This window comes from Aplysia californica, unplaced genomic scaffold, assembly GCF_000002075.1.
Source record: "Aplysia californica isolate F4 #8 unplaced genomic scaffold, AplCal3.0 scaffold00314, whole genome shotgun sequence".
Classification (NCBI taxonomy): domain Eukaryota; kingdom Metazoa; phylum Mollusca; class Gastropoda; order Aplysiida; family Aplysiidae; genus Aplysia; species Aplysia californica.
This window is the reverse complement of record NW_004797584.1, coordinates 119,666-138,515: the sequence shown is the minus strand read 5'-3', so window position 1 is coordinate 138,515 and position 18,850 is coordinate 119,666. Positions and strand designations below refer to the sequence as shown.

At 40.4% G+C, this 18,850-nt stretch overlaps 2 protein-coding genes across 2 annotated transcripts in view; one reads left to right on the top strand and one right to left on the bottom strand.

Moving 5' to 3' along the window:
• The first annotated feature begins 747 nt into the window (after positions 1 to 747).
• On the top strand, positions 748 to 8,836 carry LOC101863993. Its single transcript, XM_005102119.2, has 4 exons — positions 748 to 844; positions 1,421 to 1,574; positions 7,050 to 7,235; positions 8,384 to 8,836. Exons 2-4 carry the CDS (start codon positions 1,440 to 1,442, stop codon positions 8,438 to 8,440), a joined length of 378 nt encoding a protein of 125 aa, XP_005102176.1. The 5' UTR covers positions 748 to 844; positions 1,421 to 1,439; the 3' UTR covers positions 8,441 to 8,836.
• Positions 8,837 to 17,993: 9,157 nt separating this feature from the next.
• LOC101848599 (homocysteine S-methyltransferase YbgG) overlaps positions 17,994 to 18,850 on the bottom strand; it is a gene marked incomplete in the record, with an annotated part of 16,358 nt that continues 15,501 nt past the window's right edge. The window contains 1 exon segment of the mRNA XM_013084725.2: positions 17,994 to 18,747. Coding sequence (XP_012940179.1) covers positions 18,576 to 18,747 — 172 coding nt within the window.

Below are 18,850 nucleotides of genomic sequence, written 5' to 3'. Positions count from 1 at the left end.
CACTCCCCCCCCCCTCCACCCACACACACACACACACACACACCGTCAAAACAATGGATTTCTACCCTGGCCATAAGTCCTGCAGTCATTATCTGGGTAAACTCCACAGAATTGAGACTAAAAACACACGTGTGGGTGGTTGGCGGGTGCTCTGGTATGGTTTGCTCCTTTTTTAGTTCCAATTCAAACATGAGCATATTATTATATAGTCCCCAACTACCTGTCTTCTTTTAAATGTGTTTATTACTGTCTTGTAACTCCACTACTCTTCGACCCTTATAAGACGCAATTGTGTTGTAAGTGTCGCAAAACTCTTACTAAAACTTTTAAAAAAGCATTTTGTTCTTATTTTGTTATTGTTGTTGTTGTTGTTGCTGGTGGGTGGTGGGTGCAATTGGCTGGTCCTACTTCTTCTCGTTCCTTCTGTAGTTTCTGCCTACCTCTCCTCAGTACGGCCGTCATTGTTTCAGCGTGCTTCTCTATGCTCAGACACAAAGTTGAACTTACATGTTAGTCTGTTCTTCTAGTAGCTGTTTATGTTGTTGTTATATATAATGTTTTTGTTGTTGTTGTTGCAGCTGCTGTTTTTTTCTTCTACGCGATCTTCCTGTTCTTGTTCTTCTTCTTCTCTATGACCACTGCACCATCTGTCCCTCTCTCTACGTCTGTGGCTCCAGATCTCTTTCAGTACTGGACTGCGACAGCTCCGTCCAAAGCTTTTAGGTTCTATTTTTATCTCCCTCGGACTCGGTTGCGAAATTCGAATAACATTCTTAATAAACTTTCTAAATTGTGAAATAACGCTTTAAAGACGCATACAGTTTTCTTGGATGCAAGAGTCATGGTAAATATGATGATACATTGTTGTTTACTTCTGATAGATTGAACTTGGAAGAAACAGAGAAAAAGTACCTTTTATAGCTACTGGAGCCATTATTTACTTCTTTGTTGTGTATTTTATACTACATCGTTCAATATCGGAGAGAAAGCGAACGTCTATTCTTTACGCAAAACGGTACAAAAAAAACCCATACGATATTGATATACTGTATGAAGTGTGTAGTGATACAATTATGTATACGTGTACATGTAATATGTTACCAACGTCAAATGATTATAATTATGTTCAGATCGTTATGACTTCAAATTTTCTCTTCTATCATTGTTCCTTTTTTGTTGGCTCTAATATTCATCTGCGTAATTAATGATTGTTTAGATTCGGTGATATTTTAACTGTTGTTGTTGTTGTTGTTGTTGTTGTTGTTGTTGTTGTTGTTGTTGTTGTTGTTGTTGTTGCTGTTGTTGTTGTTCTTCTTCTTCTTAACATTATCATTCATTATTATTATTATTATTATTATTATTATTATTATTATTATTATTATTATTATTATTATCATTATTATTATTTTTACCGTCCCAGACCTTCTAGGACAAGTAACATGCCCAGAGACAGAGACATGACTGTAAGTGCACAGGTGCTTAAGCAAATGATGAAGCCGCCGGTAGCCGTGAAAAACACCATGATCGCCATGTTGATGCTTCTGGGATATGAGAGACCCATCCGGCAGGGACAGGTGAGGGATTATACGTCGTTGACGCTGGGTTTTTGGCCACTTGTATGTGGTGCTCATAGGAGGAATGGTTCTGTTCTGTTCGGTTCTACCCAGTGCCCATTGGAGGATCGGTACTCAACACAAACCGATCGCCCAACTCACGGCCTTGAAAACAAACATTTTTAGGCGTTTGGTTTTTCTTAGGGTCACCGTCAGCTTCCTTCGGTTTGTGCCACGATGGTTGCTTTTCACCCGTAATCTTTCTGGCTAGCCCCTTCTACCAAACCGAACCGATTTAGCCAATGGGCATTCAGTGCACATTACAACAAACAGACCGCTGCCTCAAACCGAGCGCCAAACTCGTGGCCTTGAAAACGAACACGTTTGTTCTTTTCAAGGTCATCAACAGTTTCGTTCGGTTTACGTCACGATGGTAGCTTTTGCCCCCCTTCCCCCCCCCCCCCCCCTCGGAGGACAATCTGGCCAGCCTTGACGACAGAACCAAACCAAACTGTGCTTAGCTTACTACTAGATAGACCCATGCCTGCCCAGGCTAGTTGGTATCACATGTTATGGTAGCAATTTGGGAAGGCAACACATCATAAAAATAAACAAGTTGATCAGAAATGCATCAAGAGCAATTGGTAGAGACCACATTAGTAACTTTGAATATCTGCACAAAACTAATGTGTTAAAAAAAGCGGAAATAATGCTACGTGACCATAGCCACCTACTGACACCGGAATTTCAATTATCTACCGCAGTATACGATACATTTCCAAAAAAGAAAAGCAAGAACAGACAAATATAGAAATTCATTCGTATCAACTGTATTGAGGTTACTCAACACACGGTGATACAAATGAAACAGAGAGAAAGAGGGAGAGAGAGAGAGAGAGAGAGAGAGAGAGAGAGAGAGAGAGAGAGAGAGAGTGAGTGAGAGAGAGAGAGAAAGTATTACGGAGCGGGTTGTTTCAGCGCATGAGACATGTATTTAATAACGTCCTGTCTTGTGCGTATGCAACAGTGCACCTAGCATATGTAACATCTACTGCCATTGTTAACGACCAAAACACATTTCTCCCTGCGAGATAAATAACGATTGTCATTGTCATTTTCTATGTCACCCACTTATAAGTTATAGCGTGCGAGTTGGTAATTGTTAGCGGTGAGAATCACTCGATCTGTGATAAATATGTTTTGATGCCCGCTTGAAAATACGAGTAGGTGGGTGGTACGAAAATGTTATCTTCGTAAATGTGACCAAAGTGAGCACTGGCCATATTATTATCACAAGATCGAGGCACTGAACAAGTCACACATCCCTGTGTTGAGGCAGCTCTACAACTTACAGCATGATGTTATACAGTGGCGTCCAAAAGAAACTTTCAAATGTAACCACCCGATCATCGTGTTAAACGTTTTGCACTACCCATTCACGCAGCATGCCATAAATTCTGCATCATCTGAGCTGACACATTAATATTTTATAATTTTATCTATGTCGAGAGTAGCCCGAGAATATGGTCATCAAATTGTGCGAAATAAAAAAACCCGTAAAAGTGTGTTAGCACCTGTATTGGGGTGCATCAAAATTGGTGGAATGGAGCTGTATCGAATATAAAATAAAATGAATCGAGAATATTATTGTCTCTGCGATGAACAGCAGCTCTTCATGATGTTTTAAAACTATTTGAAAAACAGAGCAGTCATAAAAAAACCAACAACAAAAAACTAAACAAAAACAAAACAAAACACACAAAACCTGATAATATGTGCCCAGTAGTATTTTATTTAGGAGCCATTGTTTTTGTATAGAGCACCAAACCTTTTTATGCACATGGACTGTGTCAGTTAGATTTTGGACACAATCATCTGTCAGTGATCAACAGAGGCAACGAAACTGCCAAGATGTGGGGTTATCTGGGGTGGAATGAATGTAAACCACCCTCGTGATAATCACCAGACGGCTTGGTTTCGTGGACTACACCGCGCAAGTGCTGGAACGTCATGTCTTGCCCTCATTTTCGTCTTGGTGGCATGCATGACAAAGAACTTTCTCTTAGGGCTAATGCCACTAGACATTCTTGGAAAACAATATTATGCCAACGTTAGACAGTAAATAGCCCCGATAAGAATCATACAAGTGTGCGAAGCCCCATGAAACAGCAGCTGAAGAAAAGCGACTTTGTTCCCATTTCAGACCCTTTGCTTGCAACTCTCCGTGACATTACGGATGAACTGACAGAAAATGAAGTCCAAAATTTAATAGAGTCCGTACTCGAAGGGTTTGTGCTCTACACAAAACCAATGACTCTCAAACAAAATAATAATAAGCACATTTAATGTTAGGTACAAGTTTGATTTGTAACTGATCTGTTCCGAGATCTGTCTGAAACTATCGTAATAAGATAATAATATTGTTTATTGCAGAGACAAATTTCTCCATTCATTTGACACGCAAAGTATATTATTTTATTAATATTGAAGCACCTCAGTGCACGCGTAAACACACTATTACGTTTGTTTGTTTACGCACAATTTTACCTAGTCTGATTTTTTATGGGGAAGGGGTGGGGGGCTACACCCCAAATGCCCCGATTCGGCTGACAATTATGGATTTTGAGTTATAGATATATTCAGTTTCTTCATCCTCACTTACAACTATACTGACGGTCATTAAAAACGCACCATTTTGGATTGAGCACATTTTGGACTAAAATCTATCTAGTGACATCAATTGAGGTTGACAAAAGTTCACGGGCAACAGAGGTTTACCGATCGCACAAAATTTGAAGTTCCCAGTTTAAAACTGTCAATGCGCACGTGCAACATGCAAAATTCCGATATGTCGACCTCAAACCTAAAATTTGTTCAGCGAGACAGATTTTTTGGCTTTTAAGGAGAGATTATATTCGCCCATAACAAAAACTGACATTCTTTACTCTGTGCGACGGATTTTTTCTGCGTAAATAATGCCGCGACTTTCCATGCAAGAACGTGAAAAGGCAATTGGAATGCTCCATGTCGGAATGGCAGCACGGCAAGTTGCCAGGCGCATGAACTGTAGCCACTCGACTGTAATCCAGTTGTCTCAACAAAATGCAGCTACTGAATCTACAGCAGATCGACGACGGAGCGGCCAACCAAGAGTTATATCACCAGCGCAAGACCGTTACATTTGCCAACGTCATCTTCGTGACCGTTTCCTGCCAGCACCGGAAACAGGTCGTCAAGTGGTTGGTCGGCGTGCACCAGTATCTGAATGGACCGTGCGACACCGTTTGCGGGAAGCAGGACTTGCAGCCATACGCCCGTACGTTGGTCCTGTCCTGACACAGAGGCACTGTCAACAACGTTTGCAATAGGCCAGGCAGCATTTACAGTTGACGAGAGTCGCATGCTGACGGGAGAAGAAGGGTCTGGAGACGCCCCTGCAAGCGCTATGCATGCTGGAGGTCGATAGATGGGGAGGAGGCAGCGTCATGGTATGGGGAGCGTTCAGCCACGATTATCGCACACCACTGTGCTTCTTCGACCAGTCTGTGAATGTCACCACGTACCAGCAGGTTTTAAAGAACCACGTCGTGCCGTTATTTGGTCAACACCCAGAGCTGCAGTTATTCCAACACGACAACGCCCCCCCGCCCACCGCTCAAGCCACCACTGCTTTTCTGCAGGCAAACAACATCGATGTTCTGCCTTGGCCATCACTGTCTCCTGACCTGACACCAACTGAGCATGTGTGGGACGAGCTTGGCAGCCGTTTGTCCCGTGGAAGACCTCTTTACAATCTCCAAGAGCTGATAGGTGTTCTTTGACAAATGAGTGGGTACAGATTCCAAAGGTGTTCTTTCAGACTCTTGTCAATTCCACGAGAAGATCCTGAACATTGTATTCAGGACAATGGATGACATACACAATACTAAAGCAGGTGTAAAAAACTCAATGTACTGCTCTGATTTTTGAAAAATTACTTTTGTTACTTCATATTTTTGTGCTCGCGGTGCCATTTGACCTTTTCATGACATTTCAGCTGTGAATGTTCACACAATGGCCATAGAATGCAATGGTATGCAATCTGTTTAAAAAAATAAACACATCATCACTACTTGAATTGTTTTGTAAGTGGTGCGTTTTTAATGACCGTCAGTATATTTCTAGCATTATAACCCATGAAAGCTTTATTTCTTCCCATAACGGACATGTTTGTCTTGTCACCACAATCTCGTCATAAGGTCAATCTTATACTTTTCTTTATCGCACGTTTTCTCAAAACGCGGTTTTTCTATATACGGTACTTTAAAAAAATAATTCTACAGTTTTTTATCACACGTTCATGAGATCTTTACAGAATGAAGGAAAGATGTAATACTAAAAATGTGTCTGTTGGATTTTTGATATAGGCCTATTATATGGAATTTATTTTTGTTGATGTAGCTGGAGTGCGGTTTTTCACGGATTTTTTTTTCAAACTTGAATATGGATTACCTCAGAAAAAAAAATCATTAAAAAGTTAAGGGAAAATTCAACTGACAAATTGGTAGACCTAATTAATGTTTGTTAACAAGCATGCAAAAAAAAATTAAAAATCTTTATCCATCAAAATAAGTAAGGTATTCATTATTTAAAACATGTCAATAAGATCCAATATGGCCGCGTAGCCATGGAAACGAAACTTTTTTCTCAAATTTGATTGCGGATGTTAAGACTCCTTACTATGTTTGTATAATTATGAGAGAAATTTGTTAAAATGTTATCCACTAATCACTAATAAGCGAAATAGCCTTCAGGTGTAAACCCCCCCCCCCCCCCCACCACCCACCCCTTTTTTTAACGGTCAATTATGATCACATCCTGTGCGGCTCTCCACATGGACAAAATATTAATTAATCTGTCAAATGATGCAGAATTTATTTACCTTTAAAAATGTATGCTGCCTGAGAGGGTAGTGCAGGGTTTTAACATGATGAGTGGGTGCTTCCATGTTCACATTTCTTTTGGACGCCACTGTACATTTTCTCTAGTCTTTAAGCTTCGCGCAAATTCTTCTTCTTTGAGTATTATTATTTTTATTATTATTATAAATTACTACTACTACTAATTATTATCATCATTATTATTATTATTTTATTATTATTATTAGTAGTAGTAATAGTAGTAGTAGTAGTAGTAGTAGTGGTGGTGGTGGTAGTAGTAGTAGTAGTGGTAGTGGTAGTAGTGGTAGTAGTAGTGGTGTAGTAGTTGTAGTCGTCATAGTCGTAGTCGTAGTAGTAGTAGTAGCAGCAGCAGCAGCAGCAGCAGCAGCAGCAGCAGCAGTAGTAGTAGTAGTAGTAGTAGTAGTAGTAGTAGTAGTAGTAGTAGTAGTAGTAGTAGTAGTAGTAGTAGTAGGAGGAGGAGGAGGAGGAGGAGGGGAGGAGGAGGAGGAGGAACAGGAGTAGTAGTAGTAGTAGTAGTACAATTATTCATTCATCCATTCATTCATTCACTCCTCAGGACTGGGACCTCGTTCTGAAAGTCCTCAGTGGGCGGGGAGAGAACTCTATCAGCCGGAGGGTGGATGCCTTTGACGTCAGCACCGTCACACCGGAACAGGCGCAGTACGCACGCGCAAAGATCAAGCCCTACTCAGCGGAGATGGTGGAGTCAGCCGCCAATGCGGCCTGTGTTTTCTTCGGATGGGTGAGACAGTTATCCACTCATTAATCACTTAACGAAATCTCAAACATAAACTGGTTCACTCACTGAGTCAAACTTGAACTCTAATTAACTATCTTCCTCAGTGAGAGTCTAACTCAAACGCTGACTGTCTCATCGATTGAGCATTTAACTCAAACCCAATCTCTTTTAGGGGGGAGGGGGCCCAAAATCAAAATTCGGCTCAAAATCATGGAATTTGAGTTGTAGGAATTTTTAGCTTCCTCAGCCTCTCCTACAACTATTTCATAGCATAAGAACCCCCCAAAAAACCGTATTTTTTCCCATACCGGGCAAGTTTGTAACCGCCATTTCCTCATAAAGTCGGTAATTATTTTCCTTTATCGACCGTTTTCTCAAAATGCTACTTTTCTCTATACTTTTTTGAATAACTCCACCATTTTTCATCCAATCTTCATGAAATTTTCACAGAATGAAGAGAAGAGGTAATACTAAAAAATTTTTCTGTTGAATTTTTGATATATGGAATAGATTTTTGTTGGTGGTGTCTGGAGTGTGGATTTTCACGGATTTTTCGCAAACTTGAATGTTACCTCAGGAAAAAATTCATTAAAAATTTTCTAATTCGATTAGGAAAAAAACAACAGACGAATTTTTAGATCTAATGTTTGCGCACACGCATGCAAAAAAACAATCAATTTCCATGAGCGATAAGTCCGGTATTCATTATGTAAGACACGTCAATAAAATCCAATATGGCGGCGTATCCATGGAAACGAAACTTTTTTCTCAAATTTGATTGCAGATGTCAAGACTCCTTACTATGCTTGTTATATATAAATATTAAATATATATATATGCGGGTAATATCCTCTAGGTTGGCACACACTGACATTGAGTATCACAATTTTAGCTTTAGCAAGATTTTTACGGCCCTAGCAAACAAAGAGGTTATATTGATGCCACAAATTAAAGGTTTTACTTGAGGTTAACATAAGAAGAATGGAGGAGGAGAAATAAGACGAGCGATAGATGCTTGATGTTTGTTGATGGGATAGGAGAAACAAACCAGACCAGAGCACCCGCCAACCACCCACACGGTGCCCTTGTCTTTACTTTACTCACCCACACAATGCCCTTGTGTTTCCTCACCCACAAACCTTGTCCCCCAGGTTGAGTCAACGCTCGCCAGCTGTCCCCCGGACCCCCTCCCAGACACTTGCAAGTGACGTCACTGACAGGAAGCAGCTGACACCCAGAGCACAGTGCGAGTCGGATACATTGGATGCAGTCTGGGCCAACTAGATGTTCCTTTATGGTTGAGGCAACGGTCAAAAGCAACCACTTTGGCGACCGATTCGGCTGAAGACTTTGATTGACAAACATATTATGTTAAGGGTCACAGTCTTATTAAATAGAATTCAGTCAAATTGCGCCAGAGAGAATGGCAGCTTTTACCTCATCATGAAGGCAAAATCTAAAAGAGCCCAAACTGATTAAATGCATTCTTCGGGTTTGTTTTTCCGTTTAGGTTTCGTGTCCTATTTAGCGCCTGTAACTATTTGCCAGGCTACTTGCAAAATATGTGAACTTGGTAGATCTAGTAAATTGTATGTCTAAAAAAACAAAACACCTCTTAAAAGAGAAAGATAAAAATAAATAAGAGAAAAACAACAATTATTCGATTGGCCGTGTGCACTGGGTATAATGATGGGTTTTTATGACAACTGCCACACCTCACCATTTTTAACCGAAGAAGAGAAGACAGAAGCGACCAGCACAGAAAGAGGAGACAACCCGAGTCCACCTGCCAACCGCCCTTCAGCTGGCACCACATCGGGAAGCAAACAGTCCTCGGACTCGCTGTAACGACTACCTATCCCCCACAATTTATTGCAGCTACGATCACTTCCCATGATTTTATTTGTTCTCTTTAGTTGTTTTTTTGTTTGGGGGGGGGGGGGGTCTTCATAAATAAAATACATTGTAATGACACTGTGTACGGTGTCTACTTGTCTAAGATGGACACTTTTCTCTTCGACACTGAAAGGTGGCCGTGTAAGACAATGTCACCATATTATTATATGATATAATATTATATTATGTTATATAATAATATATTATATCTATTATATATATATTATATATATATCATATTATATCGTCGCCATCGTGATAAGGTTGGTTAGCTACATTTTTTGTTTTGCTTTTTTTTCACTAAATGTACTCTACATGTTCTGTTTCATATGCTGGTTGAAAATTGATATTCAAATAAATAACCAAAAAGTGGAATTTTTAAAGCAGAAAACAATCGGATAACTCTAAGCTGTCCTTTTAAAAAATCAGTTTTTTCCTTCGCCTGAAAAAATTACTCGATGTCACTTATCCAAACTTAATCATGACAGATTAAATAATATAACAGGCTATACGTGTGATGTAAATGTGTAACTTAATATACTACATGATGCACCTTGTTAAACAGTGCTGTCTTTCATCTCGCTAGAATTTCTTTCAATTTTTTACAAATATCCCAGGCTCTCTCTTCAGGGCACGTTCTGCAAAGTCAAATTAAATAACCCATTTTTCCAAGTTTTTAAAGATAATTAAAGAATTCAAGTGGCATACATGTAGGCGGTTATTTTCGGTAAGCGTTTTACGGCGCTCGCAACTGCATAAAGTCATATGAGCGCGCGGGACACATTAAACATTTTCAGTTGTAAGGAAATTTAGAATTTTGCCCGAGTGGCGGCCGAAGCCTACTCTTATCGATTTTTTACCACCAAGGGATCTTTAAAACGGGCGCAACTTGCACACGGGACCTCCGAGTGTTTTCGCCCTTGTCCAAGAAGGTTAGGTGTAGATCTTTCCTACAAGAATATCAGGGTTGTGGCTGAAAGACAGAAGTCAGAAATAGCCAAGGAGTAGCAGTAGAAAGGCTGCAGAAAGAGCCCAGAGGAGGGGGGAAAGGAGGTGAGAGGGTGAGGGCAGAACGTGGAGACGAACGCAGACCACAGATCATTGCAAGAAAGCAGGAAAAGAGGTGAAAGGAGATAATTTTAGAGAATAAAATTTTCCATCGTAACCCGGATTCGAACCCGAGGCCTTTAAATGAGAGGCGGCGAACGCCTTAACCTCTTGGCCTCGAGAACCCCCGTTTAGAAGTTTAACAGACCTTTTAAAAAATGTTCTGACCTTAATAGAAGTGTAAAAATGCTTCAGTTGTATTTAGGTCACTATTTGAATGTTAATAAAAATGTCTTAAATGGAATCTTCAGATATATATTTATGTCTTGACTTCTTCATTTTCAACTGTTTAAACAAATAATATAAAACAAGTAGGTCTCTTAAGTATAACATCAGTAAATGCAAAAGGAAAAAAAACAATTTTCCTTTTTCTGATGTATCCAAGAGTCGACGAGAGGTAGTTGTTGTTTGTGGGATGTTGCTTTCGGGGGGGGGGGGGTAGATTTTTTTTTTTTTTTTGGTTTATTGACATTGTTCTTTTTTGTGTCGTTTTTTGTTTGCTTGTTGCTTTTTTGTTGGGGGGGAGGGTGTTTTTTTTACCCAATCGACACAATACTAATACGGATCATTTAGGAAGTGAGCTGCGACTCTCTGCCACTATCACGTGTATTATTATACTGTTTGCTCAGGCGTGTGGCATCTTCAGCTGGCGTTTGTTGACAAGTTTCAAAAAAGCTATCATGGTTGCACTTTTAAAATAAATGCGTGAAAGTTTTGTTTGTGAAATACTTGATGCCGCCCAGGTTCACTCAGACTCCACCTCAAGTAGCCTCCGGATTAATTTGGGTTTGGAATTCTTGCTGTAAACAAATTATGGGAAAATGGCGTAGGTTTAACGCCCCTATCAACACTATTAGGTTATTTAAGAGGCTGGACCTATCACTTTATTGTCCATCTCTGAAAGGATCGAAAGGGAAATTCGCATAAAGAGCCTTTCCCAAGGACACAATGTCGGTCCGCGGAGCTGAGAAACCCCGAATCCGCAACCTCACGATTACGAATCATGTAGCCTAACCACTGGACTATCGAGACCACCATCAAGTCTTAGTTTAGTTTTAGCAAGGTTTTTACGGCGCTCGCAACTGCATAAGGTCATGTGACTGTCCCCGGAGAAAGTTGCATTTGAAAATAGCAAACGTTGCAAAAAGTTGCAAGAAGAATTAGCAAAAGTAGCAAGAAAAGTTGCAAGACATTATAGCAAAAAAAAAATAAAAAATTTCATGGAATTATTGGAATACATTGCTGGTATGCGTAAACGCAATCAAAGTAACCAAAATGAGTTTAGTAAGATGAAAATCAAAAGTAAAGGTGAATGTCTACCAAAAAAAATAAATAAATAAATAAATTGCAATGGAGGTTGCATGATGTACAAGTACAGAACAGTTTGACCCCTGACACATGCGCCCGGTCCTTAAACTCTCGCTAACATAGGGCAGGTGTGACCATTGTGGTTTTGGGTTGTTCAATGTAATCTTACACCTTTTTGGAACACCTTTTGGGACTTTTAGCCCCCTCCCCTTACACTTTTCTTACCCTCCCCCCACCCGTAATATTATATTATTTGCTTACAAAAATAATATGACACTATGTTGCGCAAATCCGTGTTTCAATCACTGTTCTATGCGTTTTACATAATATTCATGAAAAACATGCATACACACATAATAATTAAATACAAGCGGAACTTTTCAGGAAAAAATTACGGTGTCATTTTGCCACTTTAACCGCACTGGTGCACTCAAAATTAGACTACATTTAGATTACCACTACCAGAGTATAAAGTGCGAGATGGCATATATTCGTGCTTGCCGCTCCAGGACTTATTGTATCCCCCGGCATATGCCGTGCTTACCGTTCTAAGTGAATAGTAGGCTATTGCTAACTCTCTTTTTATGTGTTATTTAAAAAAAAATATATCATCATCATCATCAATGCCTTTCACTCCTGGCAGGGTATAGGCCACATACAAACTCATTCCATTTATCTCTATCCTGGGCCATCCTTCCTAGCTCGTTCCAAGTGAGCTTCATCTCTCTCATGTCCCTTTCCACACACCTCCTCCATGTCTCTCGTTGCCTACCCCTGCCTCGTGCTTCCTGTGGGTTCAATTGCAGTGACCGTCTTGTGATGTTTCCGCTGGACTTTCTGAAGGTGTGTTCCATCCAACGCCATTTTCTTAGTCCTATTTCTACTTCTATATCCGTGTGTCCTGTCCTTTCCCATAGCTCTTCATTTCTTATTCTATCCTGCCACTTAATTCTAAGGATACTCCTCATACACCTGTTGATAAAAGTCTGGACTTTTTTCAGCACTGTCTTTGTTGTCTTCCAAGTTTCGCAGCCGTAGAGGAGTACAGACTTGACATTGGAATTAAAGAGTCGAATCTTGGTGTGCAGTGAGATGTTGCTTGCTTTCCAGACTTTTGATAATTGCTTGAATGCTGATCTTGCCTTGGCGGTTCTTGCTTTTACGTCTGCCTCAGTTTCACCTTTACCACCGATGACACTTCCAAGGTAGGTAAAGGAGTCCACTTCTTCTAGGGGATTGTCTTCCACTGTCACAGCAGGGCTTGACACTTTTCCTAGCTTCAATACTTTCGACTCGCCCGGGTGTATACGTAGGCCAACACTCCTCGATAGGCTTTGAGTTCCTTGGTCTTTTCTTGCATCTGAGCATGTGTGTGAGAGAGCAGTGAGGGTCATCGGTGAAATCCAAGTCGTCCAGCTGCTGCCAAGAGGTCCACTGTATTCCATTTCGTTTGCCCCTGGTGGCTTCCTTCATGATCCAGTCAATTGCAAGTATGAAGAGAAAAGGTAAGAGCAGGCACCCTTGTCGCACTCCTGTCTGTATCTGGAATGGTTCAGAGAGTTGTCCTTCGTGGAAGACTTGGCAGTTTGTTCCATCATAGGTGGCCTTCACAGGCTTAACGATTTTGTCAGGTATTCCATAATGCCGCATGAGTTTCCACAGAGTCTCCCTGTCCACGATGTCAAATGCCTTTTCATAATCAATGAAGTTGACCACTCGGGTGTTCACCCCCAAAAAATAATGTCATAAATTATTTTCCTTGCTATTTTTTCACCTTACAAAAGTGTAGTATTACATTGGTCCAACCCCCGCCCCCCCCCCTTTTTCTAAACTTTTTTTTACACTTTTCTTACAGGAGCCAGTAAATAGTCCCCCCCCCCCTTCCTCCCATTTTTTCAGGCGTAAGTTTATATTTTGAACGGGTTTTCTTGATGAATCGATCCATGTCTAGATATCTACCCTACTAGCCTAAGATTTAAAGTCTTTCACACATTTTTATACTAGATCTATTTACCTGGTGCTTCGGAACCAAGCAAGCTAAGCAATCAGACGATCGTGTTTACAACTGATTTTCTGTAGATCTAGATCTAGCTAGAAGATGAATCAGTCCAAACATGACCATTGGGGTATAGGTCGGTTTGTTCACCAGATTGATGTCACTAAGCAGCTATTGTGGCACAAGTCGATCGCGACTGACTCGTTGCCTCAAAAACAAACACGTTCATCCCGACCCGATCCCATCCGCAATGGGCACTTGGGGGGGGGGAGGGGGGTTACAAAGGAAGTGGTATTTCAGGCAGATCTACGAATTGTCCCCTTTGGCGTCGTAGAAGAAAGTTTCGGTCATACAAAATTTTATTATTTCCCAATTTTTACGGAAAATTGGCTTAAATTCGCGATTTCAAGAAAATGGTAAAAGTTGCGCTGGGGGCAAAAGTTTCGCGCGTAAGTCGGGGGTGGCGGGCGCAAAATTCTCTTTTTGTCTGAGGACAAATATTAGCGCCAAGGGGTGGATGTCAACAGAGAAGTCCAAACGGGGAACCAGGCTTACTCTGCTCACCTCTCTAGTCTCAACAGCACAAAGTCTGCTTCGACTATCAAGGCACCCCGAAAATAGCAGTTCACAAGAGAGTGACAAACGTACAAAAGAAGTAGAAGAAAAATGACGATAATATAACTAGGGTTGTGTAATTTTCACCAAAAGTGCCTGATACATGTAGTAATTAGGATGGGGAAAGAAAAAGCAGCAGTGGGACCACCAAGTCTGTGAATCCAAAGAGTCGGATGTGTTTTGCATAAAACAAAATAAAAGAACAGGCAAAGGATTTCAGTATTTATTTTCTCTGATTAATTAAACAAATTACAGATATGATCATGGTGGGCTAGCTTTCCCATTCAGAACTCTCAACCTGCGATGTATCATCATGGCAAAATCAGATGGTCCTCAGAACAATAAAATTAAAGAAATAGGCATTTTTCCGCAACTTGGGCAATTTTCATCAATTTTTGCTTTTTTTTTTGCCTCAACACCTTTAATGCCCATTTCAAAACACATTTCTGTGGGAAGCTTACTTAAAGACGTTGGTCAAAGGCACACAAACGTAAATTTACAGTTTCCAAGGACACTGCAACTTTGTAAGTCACCAAACTTTGGCGGCCATTTTCTCACTAATTTTGCCTCTGATACCAGGCTACTCTCACCTTCCTTTAATAAAAAAATATCTCGATTTCTTTTCAAAATAAATGGATATTTTTTTTTATCAAATGCAAGAAAAATGAACATAGTTTACTTTAAACGATACAAATAGCTCCAATGCATAAAAATTGACGAGCGCCCGATTCTACAGCGGCGTGACAATGTGCAATAGTGCAATGTAATTCTTTATGGCACACATTTTCCAATACAACTGATGTGTTTTTTGTTTCTATAACAGTTTCACGGCACTTATAACACAATATGGTCATACAAGTGCACAAGATTAGAGGTGTAACAAGAGAGTAAAGTAAAAAGTAAAGTTGTTCCCGCATCCGATCCGGACATTGGGGATTGCCTCGTTAGTGAAACAACTTCCTGGGCCTTCGGCATATTGTGGTAGGGTGGCCAACAAGAGAGAATCAAACACAAAAAAAGAAGGAGGCGAGATAAGGACGATAGATGTTTGATAGGAAAGAAGGAGCAAACCACACAAAAGCACCTGCCAACCACCCACTGATGCCAGATGTTATGCTAAAACAATTACAAACATGTAGCTCATGTTCAATGTTCAATGAAAGCACGACTGACAACATAAGTACACGTATAAGCATAATATATCAATAGTGTGTTAGGTGTACGTCACTTTTAAAAATGGCACATGGACGAGTCTTTCACTAAGTGGTAGATATCTGCGTAGAAGAGAGGAAGTACAAGTAAATGAAAGAGTATGTGTGGTATGCATGTGTATGTATGTGTGTGAGTGCATGTGAGTGTTTGTGTATGTGTTTGTGTATGCATCTGTGTGTATGCATGTGTGAGTGTGTGTGCATATGTGTGAGAGAGTAAGTGTGTATGAGTGGCAGGCAGGGGAGCGGGGTGGGGGGGGGGGGGTAATGAGCGGGTGCATGTATCTGTGTGGGTATGTGTGTGTGTGTGTGTGTGTGTATGTGTGCGTGCATGTGCATGTTCATGGGTAGATATGTGGGTGTGGTGAATCACCACATCAGGGTCCCTGCATCTGGACAATGAAAAAAAATATATCTTTAAAAATAAAATTCTATGTTATAAGTCTTGCACTCACAATGAGATCATGTAAATTAAATCAAAATCACCAGAAAGAAAGGAATGCTATCTTTAAAGCCATACACTAAAAATAAACATATGAGAGGAAAGCTCAGCATATATATGTATATCAATTCTTATTTTTACTGGCAACAAACACAACTTTACCCGATACGAGTATAATAAAGATTCAGTGAGCAATGCAATACCGTAAAACTTGGAACATGACTTTTTATGAAAATAAACACAACTCCATCAGCAGTCAACCCATTCCCCCTTCCTTTCTGGCAATCTAACCCCCCCCCCCACCCGTCCCCCCCCCTCCCCTTCTAGTGCCAACCCGAATTCCTCTCCTCACAACCCCAGCCCCCACCCCTCCCCCCTCCCCCCCTCCCCCCCTCTCCGCAAATAAAAAGTCAACAATAGTTAGGGATACAATGTCCGAGCAGAAAGACTGAGAGACTAGACTAGATAAAAACCCAACATAGGAATCAAACTCGGGTCTTCAGTATACGATGCTAAAGCGTCTGGCCACTACACCAAACACGCAAAACACATAGGAATATTAACATAGCCCTGAGTTTACACACACATATATGTGTCATGATGTGATGCAATCAGGCGCTCGTCAATGTTTTGGCATTTGGGGATATTGGTATCATCTTAAAGCCTGTTCATTTGTTGTCTCCCTTTTGGGGAAAAAAATACCCATTTAAGTTGAATAGAAGTCGAAATATTTGCGATTGAAGGAGAAGGTCAGGGTGTTTTGGTTTAAGACGTAAAATTAGTGAGAAAATGGCCACCAAAGTTTGGTAACTTTAATGGCCTGAGAGTCTCTAAATTGAAAATGTACTTTAATCAATGTTTTTCACTAAAATCAACACAAAAATATGTTTATAAATTGACTTGAGCTCCCCCCAATAGAAAAAGCCCATCGGCCAAAAAATGCAGATTTCTTTGATATCATTATTTTGACGAGCGCCTGATTTCACCACGACGCCTCACATATATCATATATACATTCACATGTGGATTTCACTGAAGAAAGTTGACCAAAGGCATAAAAAAAGTAAATTTGTAGTTAAACTTAAGCAGACATTTTCTCCACTAATTTTACCTCTTACACCAAGTGAGCCCTACCTCCTCCAATTGCTAGTATTCTAGCTTTTATTCGAGATTTATGGGTACTTTTTCATCAAAAGCAAGATCAAGGCAAAGAAAAAAGCTTTAAAGTTATACTAAAAATTTCAAATGCCCAGAAATTGACGAGAGCCTGATTTCACCGCATTGTGACACAATATTATTTTTGTGAATCAAACTGACGCCCTCAGAATGACAAGGTTCTCACTCAATGAAGCAGAGTTTTGAGAAAGTTGGATTCAAAGACTCACATACTAGCAACTATCATGTTTTTACAAGTTGCTGTTGTTGTTGTTATCGATCCAGCAACATCAGGGCTCTCGCCCTTCTGTCCAATGCCATGTAGTGATAAGTGCAGGTTTGCTGCAGTTGCTGTAATGTTCCGTAGAGTGTGTTGTCGAAGTTAGGTCTCGGAGGGAGAAGGGTAGCTCTGATGTCATTTAGGGCTGTACAGTGGAAAAGGTGTTCCACTGTCTCATATGCATAGTCACACAAAGGACACATTGGGGGAAGTTCTGGGTTAATTGTTAATTATTTTTCTAACAAAAAAATACAGGTCAAATCATTTCTCAATACAACACAGTGTGCAGGGCATCTGTGTCAGTAGTAAAAAGTTAGCAATGTGTAGTGTGTCAGCAGTGTGTAGTGTGTATCTCAGTTCTCCCCAAAAACGGGGTTAGAACCCTTTCATGCTTTTTGTCCTTGTTTACAAATCCAACCAAGAAAAGGGAGCATGTACAAGGACATTTATAAAATCTTCACAAAAGAAATAAAATTCTGTTTTACATAATGACACAAACAAAACGAAAAAATATAGTAAACAAATAAAGGTTTACTCATTGTTGAATAACCCCTTGAAGGCTTAATTTAAACACCTTCAAGGCAGTCATTGGTCCCGGATATGATATATTCAGATTAAAAGAACTCAAGAGACATGCAATGCTACAGCCAGTTAGGAGCATACAGCTATATAGTCGAGCCTGTTCTAACAGCCACCTGTCCAAGACAATCGTCTGCACAAACAACCTCTTCCCATTTTCCCCATCCTTTCATTTTCTTTTCTATATTATAAATAAACCATTCAGAGCGTCCACCGGTCTAAGGCAACCACTTTTCTCCTCAACAATTGTCTTAGACAATTCCAAATCTATTGCGCTCCACTCGAGCCTAAAAACGAAATGATATGTGTGGCATCATGACGAAATCAAGTGTTCATTTTTTCCTCGTTAATTTTACCTCAATACTAGGCAATCCCCATCTCCTCCAATTACAGATATCTCGACTTCTATTCTAGATAGATGGATATTTATTCTTCAAATCATGAACAAACTAAAAGATGATATTAATATCTTTTTATGCCAAAAAATTGATAAGCGCTTGATTCCGCCATATTGTGACTAAAATATGCAGCATCATGGTAAAATCAAAGGTTCGTCAAAATAATAAAATCAAAGAAACCAGGAAACCGATGACTACAAAAATACCCCAAAATTGACGAGCAGCAGATACCAATGCATCGTAACACACACACACCAAGAAGACTGACCAATTTTCCTTCTTTCCATAAATACCCAAAAACTGATCAGTGGCTAACTCCATCGCATCATAACTCACACAAACACACGCATGTATCATTACACAAGCCGATCTGCCGTGGCGAGGAGGGAAACATCCGCCCGCTGCTCCAGCGCCCGTCTCATCTCAGCGATGTCCGAGCTGTAGATGTGACAACATCCGCCCAGCCAGGTGGCACCGAGCCTCAGCCACTCGTCCACCTGGTCAGACAACTTCCACACGCCTGACGTACTGTAGAGGACAATGGCACTCATGATGTAAGCTAAGTAATGAAAATAATTAGAAGAAGAAGAAGAAGAAGAAGAAGAAGAAGAAGAAGAAGAAGAAGAAGAAG

Excerpts from the sequence above, each read along its gene's own strand:
- LOC101863993 (XM_005102119.2), top strand. The coding sequence starts at position 1,440 with ATGCCCAGAGACAGAGACATGACTGTAAGTGCACAGGTGCTTAAGCAA. Across the intron at positions 1,575-7,049 it reads GACCCATCCGGCAGGGACAG|GACTGGGACCTCGTTCTGAA; the intron begins GTGAGGGATTAT and ends TTCACTCCTCAG. Across the intron at positions 7,236-8,383 it reads CCTGTGTTTTCTTCGGATGG|GTTGAGTCAACGCTCGCCAG; the intron begins GTGAGACAGTTA and ends CTTGTCCCCCAG.